Below are 11,912 nucleotides of genomic sequence, written 5' to 3'. Positions count from 1 at the left end.
CCCCCCACGAGGCGGAGGCCGATCCTGTCGGACCTGAGCTGCCCGGCCAAGTGCCCAGGGCAGCCACCCTTCCCAGGGGGCGAGCTGTAGTCTTGCCAGTCATTACCTCACAACTTCGCTCTGGAGCGGCCCCACTTTTTCATTGCTTAAAATATTACGAGTAGGGCATTTCTTTTTTCCCCCTTGACCTTCCCCCCAGTGTCTTGTGTCCATTGGTTATGCTTATATGAATGCATACAAGTCCTTTGGTTGATCTCTTACCCCCTCAACCCTCCCCAGCCTTCCTGCTGTAGTTTGACAGTCTGTTTAATGCTGCTCTGCCTCTGTATCTATTTTTAAAAAATATATTTTATTGATCTTTTTACATAGAGGAAGGGAGAGGGATAGAGAGTTAGGAACATCAATGAAAAACATCGACCAGCTGCCTCCTGCACACTCCCTACTGGGCATGTGCCCGAAAACAAGGTACATGCCCTTCACCGGAATTGAACCTGGGACCTTTCAGTCCGCAGGCCAACGCTCTATCCACTGAGCCAAACCGGTTAGGGCTCTGTATCTATTTTTGATCATCAGTTTATAATGGTCTTTATTATCAGCGGCCCCACTCTTGTACTTCTCTCCCTCTCCTAGGCCATCAGGCCTTGCCCAGGTAAGAGAGAGGTCTGCCCACAAGAAACACTTTGCCGCACGTGAAGCTTTTAAATGTCAGCTTTATTAAGGTATAATTTACATAAAAGTACAACTGGATGAGGTTTAACAAATGCAGTCTTGGACCATCACCTGTCTAGATAAACTGTTTTCATCACTCCAAAAACTCCATCAGCCCCTCTGCTGCCAATCTCCTTCCGCCCAGGCAACATAAGGTAATGGTTACCCACTGAATACAGTGAGTTCTGAAGTCCAATCACTAGAACTCAAGTCCAGGTACAACAAAGAAACCAGTTATTTAATCCAAACATAAAATATAAAGGAAAAAGGATTGTAATAAAACAGCTTTCAGTGTGTAGTATGCCAATTTGTGACCTTGTAAGCACAATTACTGGGAACGTTTAAATAGCCTATTTCACAACTGCTGGGCCTTTTCACTTTCTCGGTTGAACCCAACACCATAAGAGATAAGCCAGATAAGTCTCAGATAAAGCTATTTATACTGGAGAAAAAATTTTTTGCAAACATACTCCTTGGGCCCTATCACAGACCTAGTCTCTTCTAAGTCTTGTAAAAGGTTCCCTAGGCTAAAGAAACACTGCCTTGTAACAATACTAGCCTTATAAACCAACATAACTGAGTGCATTAAGTTTCTGAAAAAGTGTTAGTTTTTGCTTACAAAAAAGACAAAATAACGAAACATACAGAATTTGTTCTATTCTCCCATTCATTTCTTGAGCTCAAGTGAGAATACAAAAATAAATGTGACAACTGAATCTTCACAAATATCTTGTCACCTACTGCATTTGGAGTACTTTTTATGGCTATACTAATGTATTTATATCTGGCTGCTCTAGATTGAAAAAAATATATAACATTTACACAAAAATGGTAGCACTAATTATGAATTCCCTAGGATACTTGCAACAGTCAAGGTTCAAATGAAGGCACTGTCCTGTGATATCTGAAATTCAAACAACTTTTATTTAAATTGAAAAAAACCCCACAATTATTAAAACTGCATTAATAGTCAAAACCCTTTGTTATAAAAATCCTAACAACTATTTCTATATAAGGCAGAAGTAGTTCTAGGTTAATAAGACCAGATTTGACTTGAGACTATGCTTTCAATTGTAAAGAATGGAAAACAGGTTATTTACAGAAAACATTATCTACATATGTACTCAGGTACAAATTTGGTGACAAAAGAGACTTTTAAAAGCATGTTGAAATCTCAGAAGCAGTTCTCAAAGAGCTTAGTTTTGTTTTCTTGGATTTTAAAACCGCCTAAGATCCTTCTTCATCCTCGATCTTGGGAGCCAGATAGTACTTTAAATGTCCCATATCAGCAATTTTATACTCTACAACTGAAAGAAGACAGGAACATGGGTTAATTCCCGAGACGTATCATATACATACCCACAAAACAAGATTTAGCCCTCGCCGGTTTGCCCCGGTGGATAGTGTCGGCCTGCAGACCAAAGGGTCCCCGGTTCCATTCCCGGTCAGGGCACATGCCCCGGTTGCAGGCTCGATCCCCAGAGGGGGGGGCATGCAGGAGGCAGCCGATCAATGATTCTCTCTCATCATTGATGTTTCTATCTCTCTCCCTCTCAGTTCCTCTCTGAAGTCAATAAAAATATATTTAAAAAACTAAACAAAACAAGATTTAACAAATTATCTTACCAAGGGGTACATCTGCAGACATACTGAGCGTTACTGTAGGAGACAGTGGAGTAGCTTTTGTAAAGAAGTTCAGATATCTCAGTGCAAAAGTTAGCTGGACTGGCTCATTCATCTCTATGGCAACCTAAGGGGAAAAAGCAAATGATTCATCATACTGAAAAAAATGTCAAGAAAGTTACAACCTAGTCATTTATAATATACATAAAAAAAAAAAACTTTTATTGATTACATCGGAGGGTGCTATGAAACTAATTTAGAAAACAGGTTAATAAAGCAAAACAACCAAGTATTAGCTTGTCTTTCTGTATATGAACCAAATCTCAGGTAACCAAATTAGGTGATAAGAGCATTATGGAAGTATCTCTACAAAATAAACCAGCTAATAAAGGAATGAAATGTATTAATATATTACAACTCTGCAAAACATGACTTAATGAATCTAGACAATGACTATTTATAGGTGCTAAAAATCACAAAGGTATTCAGATACCTCATGACTCCTACCAAAAGTACATATCACCATCTATTAAGTATTCTTTGCTCTCCCACCCCTAAAACAAAGAAACCGTGAATATCAAGCCTCAAGAGCTGTAGCTACTAATTTATAGGAAACACAAGGTAGAGGAATATATTAATTGACATAAAGAATGAAACTGGCCGAACCGGTTTGGCTCGGTGGATAGACCGTCGGCCTTCGGACTCAAGGGTCCCAGGTTCGATTCCGGTCAAGGGCATGTACCTTGGTTGCGGGGACATCCCCACTGGGGGGCGTGCAGGAGGCAGCTGATCGATCTCTCTCATCGATGTTTCTGGCTCTCTATCCCTCTCCCTTCTTCTCTGTGAAAAATTCAATTATATATATATATATATATATATATATATAAAAAGAATGAAACTGGCAAAATCCAGACTCTGCGAAGCTCAATGACAAATGACCTAGTTTCTTCAACAAGTGAAATTGTAATGGAGAGGCAAAAACAAATCGGAAAACCAATGGATTGAAAACAACTGCAATGCAATGTATGTACCTTCTTAACACTTGGAGTGGGGGAAACGAGTTAAGTCGGCTCGCGTGAATTGCGCGTACTCCGCGGGAGCCGTCTTAACTCGGTTCATATAGATTTGCGGTGGAGTGCGGGAAACGTGTAAACTCGGGCCGATTGTAACTGCGTATTACCAAATATTTGTTTGTTTGCCGTTCACAAAGATACCTACCTGCGTATGCGAACAGTTTCATACCCATTGGGGTAATAGGTATCATAAAAATCCCTGATTTTGCTCGGGAAACCTAAATAATTGCCCGCGCCATCTTATATTTTGGCGGGAAATTCACCCCACACCGGAGTGTTAAAATTTTGATTCAAGCAGTTCTAACATGACCAAGGAAATAGAAACACAAAATTTCCTTAATATTGAATAATTTTCTTATAGTATGTGGTAAAGTTTAATGTTTATACTCCAAGTAATATTAAAATGTTTACGGATGAACTAATGTTAGAAAATTTTAAAAATCAAAGTTGGAAGGGGAGTGAAATGTAATTTAGGAAACAGAGCAAAGTTGCAATTAGTCCCTACAGTTTTGCTATTTAATAGACTTAATATGTGAAGGTGTATTACCATGATGTGCATTGAAATTATGGTTATAAGCTTATCTAGGCTGTATACATAATATGTTCATTTAGTGTGGGAGTGTTTTTATACAGATTTAAGGATAAATGTGAGCCCTGGCTAGGCAGCTCAGTTGGTTAGAGAACTGTCCTAAGGTTGCAGGTTTAATCCCCGGTCAGAGCACATATAAGAGTCAACCAAGGAACGCACACATAAATGGAACAACAAATCAATGCGCCCCCTCCCTTTAAAAATCAATTAAAAAGAAAAATAAAAGAATAAATCTGAAATAAATTAGTAAAAAACAACCCTTTTATTTTCTTATGGATTGTCAGCTTTACTGTTGGGCATTCAATATTAAAAATAAAGAATGGAGTTTACCTTTAAATGGAGTTTACCTTCATTTAATCTGTGGGCTGACTACTCAAGCAAGGGATAAGAAAATACCTAATCTTTACTATAAACTTACAATATGCCAGACACTGTGTTAAGCACTTTGAATGTTACATTTAATCCTAATAATCTTGAGATTAGGCCCTTTAATTGTTCTTGATTTACAGAATTAACTGATGTTCACAGGCTAGCAAGTTTTATTTTAGTACAATTAGCAAATTTTAGTTTATAACACTCTAAGAATCGGGGAAAAAAAAACCCCAAACACTTGATTACAAGAAAGCCTTATTTTAAGGACATTTCTTGGTTAAGTGTGGATTATACAGGAGCACCCAACAGCTAGATTTTTACCCCTAATTAGATCCTGCTGTTGAGGTGTCCTGTGCTGAATTACTTGATAAAAGCAGAGTAAATACCTCCAGAAACCTACAGATTAGACACCTAGGTTCTCAATCCTATTCTTAAGAGTATGTGTGGGTTTGATACACCAACACATTGTTCAGTGATTTATAAAGCAAACACTGAATTTGCATTTCCTGCTTACAAATTATAAATTAGATGGCACTTATAAATCCCTTGCAGATTTCAACAGTATCTTCCACTTTTTATAAATTGTAAAAATGCAATTTTGTCTATTTTTCTTTAGAGTTTTCTCTAATTTTTAGTATTTACCTTGCTATAGAGAGAATGTTTGTCATGTCCCTCCTCCCCCTTTAATGTTAAAACTGAATCCCCAATGTTATGCTATTCGAGGTGGGGCCTTCATGAATAGGATTATGTCCTTATAAGAGACACCAGCCCAGCTGGTGTGGTTCAGTGGTTGAGTATCTATGAAACAGGAGGTCATGGTTTGATTCCCAGTCAGGGCACACTTTCCCGGGGTTACAGGCTAGATCCCCAGCAGAAGGTGTGCAGGAGACAGCCAATCAAATGAGTCTCATCATTGATGTTTCTACCTCTCTGAAACAGTAAAAAGAAAAGACCCTAGAAAGCTCCCTTGCCCCTTCCACCAGGTGAGAAGGCTGCGGTCTATGAATTAAGAAGCAGGTCCTCACCAGACACCAAAAGGGCCAGCCTCTAAAACTGTGGGAAATAAAATTCCATTGCTTATAAGCAATCCGGTTTATGATATTTGGTTATAGCAGCCCAAACAGACTAACCCAATATTAAGCAGTGTTCTAATTCTCTTCAAAGTATTTTTTTTCTGTTTACTTTAAAACTACTTACAGCTTCCTCTTCTTTATCGACATTACTTGTTTGTGACAACTTAATATTTCCATTTCCAAGTTCCCCACTGGCAGAGAATTTCACTCCATCTTTTGCACAGGAAATTACAACAGCATCTCCAATATGACTGAGATCTCGGCATATACGCGCAAATTCACCAGAAGGCATCTTTACTACACAGCTATACTCCTGTTCCTATAAAACAAAACAACAAAAAACCCTTAAAGATCAATTACTGGGAATTAAAGATTTGGTAGGTACCATCTAATCAGGATCCAAACAAGAACTCAGAATTACTTTGAAACTTATTGTGACTTAAAGCACTCCAACTACTCAAAAAAGAAATGCAGACCGGAAACAAGTACGTTACAATAATAATTATACTAAGAAAACAAAGTAGAGTTTAAACGTTTTAACTAACAGTAAAGTCCAGGGAAGTAGCGCTTCCCCAAATCACCCTTCAGGGCTAAATCAAGAGGACATTTGAGCCCGACCTGCATGGCTCAGTGGCTGAACGTGGACCTATGAACCAGGAGGTCATGGTTCCATTCCAGGTCAGGGCACATGCCTGGGTTGTGGGCTCAACCCCCAGTGTGGGGCATGCAGGAGGCAGCCGATCAATGATTCTCATAGCTGATATTTTTCTATTTCTCTTTCCTCCCCCCTCCTCTCTGAAATCAATAAAAATACATTTTTTTAAAAAAAGAGGCATTAGACTATGGCATAAGAACAAAGATGGTGCAAGCATGACTACTGCTTTCCAGACAAAAGAACTTTAGATATTCCAACACTACTTCTCTCCTTTAATGTTGATAAACTTAATCTAATAAATTTTTGCCCCCTGGTTCTAAAATCTAATCTTAATATGCATTCAGCAACAATGAAGTCAACCAATGATCCATTTTTTAAGAGTACTGTAACTCCACTTTGGAACATGCACCAGCAGATATATAGCTGTTAGGAAGTAGGCTTTAAATTACATTAACATATCTTAGGGAGCTATCATGTACAGTACACTCAATCAGAAACTGATACTCACTGGAATTCCAAGTTGTTCAACATCCAAATCCATTAACTTCATTTCATAGTCTGAAACCTTTTCTTGGTCTACCAAAAGAAAGCAAACATTGTTGAAGAAAAGCATGTAAGCTTCTAACTATGATAAAGTAAATCTTATAAGCCTCAAAAAACATTATTTTAGATTTCTCACAGCTTTGAAAATACTGATGCTGCATTTTAATTTTCTCCAGGATAACTCAGTAGAAGAGTATAACCTACTTGGAGCTTCAAATACTAGTGCCAAGGTGTCTGCATTATCTTCAGCCCTTAGGGTAATGATGTCTTCGTTGCCAGCACATTTTAGTATCTTGGACATGCTAGAACAGAGAAGACACAGGATTTAAAATTGATGTATAAGAACAAGAAAAGGCCTTTTTCCTTTTTTTTGGTAATAAAAGACCAGAAATAAGCTATTGTCCCCAAGTAAGGAGACAAGTAATTTAGGAGAAATTCAAATCCAAGATTAAATTAAAATTCAAGATTGTTAGCTCCTCTGATTCAAACAATCCCTCTGTTCAAACTACAAGACAAGTTACTTTCAAGGCTACATTTTTGTATAACCCTCCTCCTTGTTGTTTTTACAACTCAGGGATAGTTAATAGAAAGTCCTCCCCCACTCTTCAAACAAGCCACTTTTGAACTCTTCATAACTCTTGCTCTAAGAATGGTTTGCAGGCTTTGAAGAAATACTGGTAAGATGCCCTAACCGGTTTGGCTCAGTGGATAGAGCATTAGCCTGCAGACTGGAAGGTCCCAAGTTCTATTCCGGTCAAGGGCATGTACCTTGGTTGCGGGCACATCCCCAGTAGGGGGTGTGCAGGAGGCAGCTGATCCATAGTTTCTCTCTCATCGATGTTTCTAACTCTCTATCCCTCTCCCTTCCTCTGTAAAAAATCAATAAAATATATTTTAAAAAAATACTGGTAAGACACCTCCCTAAGACATCTGTCTGGATTATCTCCTAAATAACTAACAAACTACAAGCCCCTTAAGTATGCTCAATGTCAACCTCCAAACCCCCTCCCTTTCTTGTCACCTAACAACAGCAGCCATTACCCTTTAAAAGAGCAGCTGCTGTTTATTTCTTGCCCTTGTATTGATTAGCAATACGCCCGCCCTTTCCCTTCTGGAAAAGTAAAATAAACTCTCTATACATATCTATCTCTTCTTTTAGCTGTGAACTCTTTCACAGCCCACATCACCCGCCAAGAGCCTAACAAGCCACACCATGTTGATTGTAAGAGGTTAAGCCAGGGGTGGGCAAACTTTTTGACTCGAGGGCCACAATGGGTTCTTAAACTGGACCGGAGGGCCGGAACAAAAGCATGGATGGAGTGTTTGTGTGAACTAATATAAATTCAAAGTAAACATCTACACTAATAAAAGAGAAACATGCAAATTAACCATCACACGGCCACTCCTCTATACCCACAAGCCACGCCCACCAACCGATCAGGAGTGAGTATGCAAATTTACCCAACTAAGATGGCGGCAGCCACAGAGCTGGAGCAAGGAGGCTTGGGTTGCCTCCAGCGATGGAGGAAGCCAAGCTTCCCGCCTTCCCTGGCCCGCCCTGGCCTCCGCTCAAGGCTACAAAGTTTCAATTATAGAAGATAAATAAATCCCAGATACCTGCTTCCAGCCTGCCCTGGCCTCCGCTCAAGGAGGCGCTGAAAAAAAAAAAAAGAATAAAAGGAGAGGCTGGGAGCTTGGGTCACAGGGGTGTGTGTCCAGCCTGAAAACGGCCATCAGCCCCTCACCTAGGCTGGCCAGTCACCCCAGTGAGACCCCCCCACCCTGAAGGGGGTGTGGCCAGCCTGAAAACGGCCTTCAGCCCTTCACCCGTCTGGCCACACCCCCATGGGGTGAGAATCCCCGCTGGGGGGCTTGGCCAGCCTGCAAACAGCCATCAGCCCCTCACTCAGGCTGACCAGGCACCCAAGCGGGACCCCCATCCTGATCTGGGACACCCTTCAGGGCAAACCAGCTGGCCCCCACCCATGCACCAGGCCTCTATCTTATATAATAAAAGGGTAATATGCAAATTGACCCTAACAGCAGAACCACTGGGAATGACTGGTCACTGTGACACACACTGACCACCAGGGGGGCAGACGCTCAATGCAGGAGCTGCCCCTTGGTGGTCAGTGTGCTCCCACAGGGGGAGCTCTGCTCAGCCACAAGCCAGGCTGCCAGCTGCCAGCACAGTGGTGGTGGTGGGAGCCTCTCCCGCCTCCTCAGCAGCGCTAAGGATGTCCAACTGCAGCTTTGGCCTGCTCCCTGCTGGCAAGTGGACATCCCTCGAGGGCTCCCAGGCTGCCAGAAGGAAGTTTGACTGCCAGCTTAGGACCGCTCCCCTGGGTAGTGGGCCTAAGCCAGCAGGTGGACATCCTTTGAGGGGTCCCAGACTGTGAGAGGGCATAGGCCGGGCTGAGGGACCCCCCTGAGTGCACAAATGTTTGTGCACTGGGCCTCTAGTCATTACATAAAAGGATATGGCCTTTTTTTTTTTTTTTTAGTTTTATTAATTTCAAACGGGCAGGATCCGGCCCGCGGGCCGTAGTTTGCCCACGGCTGGGTTAAGCTATTTAACAAGGCGTTACCATTTTTAGCCACGGGGCTGAGGAACTGGCAAGTTAGGTAAATGTACTACAGGGTGACCTGTAAACCGGTCCAGCCACTTTGGAATGCAATCTGGCAGTTAAATGAGAAAAAGCTCACAGCCTGCCACCAGGAATCTCCACTTCTGAACATAAACGAAAAAGCAGTATATTCTGAGTTGCAGATCCTTTTAGTGGCTGAGTAAATTATTGGACCACGATGACCATTAAAAACAATATGCTGCTATTAGAAGACATGGCAGCCCCTCAGTCAGTGGGAGGGGGCTGTTCCCAACCTCGCTTCTTGACTTTTCATGTAAATGAATTTATATGAGAGACCTTGACTGTGCTGTGAAAAGCCAATTTATTAACGCGTGCACCTTTACAGGCCAATACCTCTGGCTGATGAAGCGCAGACCAGACGGGCTCTCAGCTCATCTGAGGAGCCAGCCAGGCAGGGTCTTTACCCTCCTGTCTATAGGTTTCAAAACTCCTCTGCTGACTATTTGGGCAGAGATGAATTCTCAGGATCCCCTTCACTTTGTTGTGGCCTCCTCAGAATTCACGAGAAGCACCTGGCAGCAGGCTTCTCCGCTTGGGGAATAAAACTGCCCCCCCCCCCCCCTTCTCTCATTAGGGAGCTTTTTAACCATTTGCTCTAAGTACCCTTGGCGGGCGAAGAGAATGGCTTATTTACAAGCTGGCTGTAAATTGCCCACACTGTTTGGCCTTGTTTTAACTTTCCCCATTTTCCCTGCCCTAGAATCCCACAACAGCACGTAGAGTGGGTCAATATTTCTCATAAGGTTTTAAAACTTTAAACACGTATATATAGTAACTAGATAGTAATGAAAAAGTTGAAAGCCACTGCCCTGGAGAAATCTCTCAAGTTCAAGAGGGTGATCCCTACAACTTTGTAATAAAAAACCAGAAATAAGCCATGGTCCCTAAGTAAGGAGACAAGTAGGGAACACGATAAAGCGGTCAAAGTCATCCACGACTGGGGGCGGGCTAGAAAGGGGGGTCAATGAGGGGGAAAAAAGGAAACATATGTAATACTTTCAACAATAAAGCTCTTAAAAAAAAAGTATAAGTCACCCGTGACCATGGTTTCTCAGTCAAGGCCACCGGCACCTAATGCCCAAAAGGGCTCTGGAAGAGTGTCTTCCTGGCAGCCCGGGGAAGCCCGTCACTTTCCCGCCACCGCCCGCTTTGTGACTCGGGCGCGGAAAGAGCGAGTTCCCGCCTCAGCCAGCGCGGGCTTTCGGAAGCGCGCGCTCCACGGAGTCCCGCCCCCAGGCCCAGCAGGCCAATGCAAGGGCGGGATGGCCCACGCCAGCCAATGAAGGGCCAGCTCAGAGGAGCTCCCGCCAAGAGGGGGAGGGAATGGGAGCGAGGGGCCCGGGGCCCGGCTCCCCCACCGCTCCCGGGCTCACCTTGTGAGGTTCACACCCATGGCCAGGTTACGGTCGCAGCGGTACGTGTCGAAGCCCTCAGACCGCAGGGTGAGCTGCACCAAAGAGACGTGGGACGAGTCCATGCTCTGCAGGTTCACGCCGCTCGAGCTGATGTCCCAGCAGGCCTCATTGATGAGGTCCTTAAGCGCCTCCAGCACCTTTTTCAGGATGGAGCCCTGGACCAGGCGCGCTTCGAACATGGTGGCGGAGTCGCAACGACGCGGCTAGAGGCGAAGTGAAGGAGGAGGAGCAGCCGGCCTAGGCTTGACAGAGCGAGCGGGCTGCCGCAGCGGTGAGAGCCTGAGACCTAGGACGATCACCAGAACGCTCCGCTCGCAACCGTTTAATACCGCCGGGTCTGCGAGCGTGCACTCTCCGCCTCTGCGTCCCGTGATCGTACGTCACCACGCTGACCCGCCCACACGTGGGCGGGAGGTTCCAGGGCTAATCGTGTGCCTAGTTCACGCTAATCCCGCCCCCCTTGGACGTCCATTGGAGGATGAGGGAGGGAGGGATAGGAACGCTGCGCCTTCGGGGGCGGGCGGAACGTCGTCTGGTGGGTGGGATTGACAGCCTTTTAGTCACTGCGCTGGACAAGTCCGGGCATCACTGAGGCTCAGGACCGGCATCCCCGCGCTCCGGTTTTGTGTCGCCTTCTCAGCCCCCTGCTTCGGGGATAGAGAGTTGCCAGCCCCGAGAGTGAAAGTGAAACAAATCAAGCCCATCGGGAGGGAAAGACGCCCTGGAGCCTGAGGAAAACATTTGCTTTAAGTGTGCACTTTATTTTTGCTGTCTTAGAAGCGATGTGGTCCTAAAAGTCAAACGATGTGAAGGTGTGCAGTTATGATAACAAAACGACCTCAACTCCCACCACCTTCTCTTTAACACCCCTCCACGCACACACCAAGCTCGTGTCACAATCGTTTCTGTATACAGCTTTCTAAGCTGCTTTTTCTATAAATACACGTTTTAGAAAAACAAAACTGGGTTCATACCGTTAACATTTCTGCAATGTACTTAATAAAGTATATTTAATTTTATGCCACGTACATGTTTTTGTTGTTGTTGTTTTTTATGAATACCTTTTAAAAAGATGGAGTAACACAGGCATACCTCGGAGATAATTGCGGTTCCTTCCATACCACGGCAATGAAGCCGGAAAGGCAGTAAAGAGTGATGTTTTTGCAGGTAGAGGGTTTGCCACACCTGTGGGAGGCAATAAAGCGAATCGCAA

The 11,912-nt window shown here is 43.6% G+C and overlaps 1 protein-coding gene across 1 annotated transcript; it reads right to left on the bottom strand.

Moving 5' to 3' along the window:
• Positions 1-690: 690 nt before the first annotated feature.
• Positions 691-11,042, bottom strand: PCNA (proliferating cell nuclear antigen). The gene is made up of 6 exons (XM_070419951.1): positions 10,658-11,042; positions 6,841-6,938; positions 6,602-6,669; positions 5,563-5,757; positions 2,335-2,458; positions 691-2,015 (listed from the first exon to the last, which is right to left on the bottom strand). The coding sequence occupies exons 1-6, from the start codon at positions 10,876-10,878 to the stop codon at positions 1,936-1,938; spliced, it is 786 nt and encodes a 261-aa protein (XP_070276052.1). The 5' UTR covers positions 10,879-11,042; the 3' UTR covers positions 691-1,935.
• Between the last annotated feature and the right edge of the window lie 870 nt (positions 11,043-11,912).

Source organism: Myotis yumanensis, unplaced genomic scaffold, assembly GCF_028538775.1.
Source record: "Myotis yumanensis isolate MYYU_CA2020_CCGP unplaced genomic scaffold, mMyoYum1.0.hap1 SCAF_7, whole genome shotgun sequence".
NCBI lineage: Eukaryota > Metazoa > Chordata > Mammalia > Chiroptera > Vespertilionidae > Myotis > Myotis yumanensis.
This window is presented reverse-complemented; position numbering and strand designations above follow the sequence as displayed.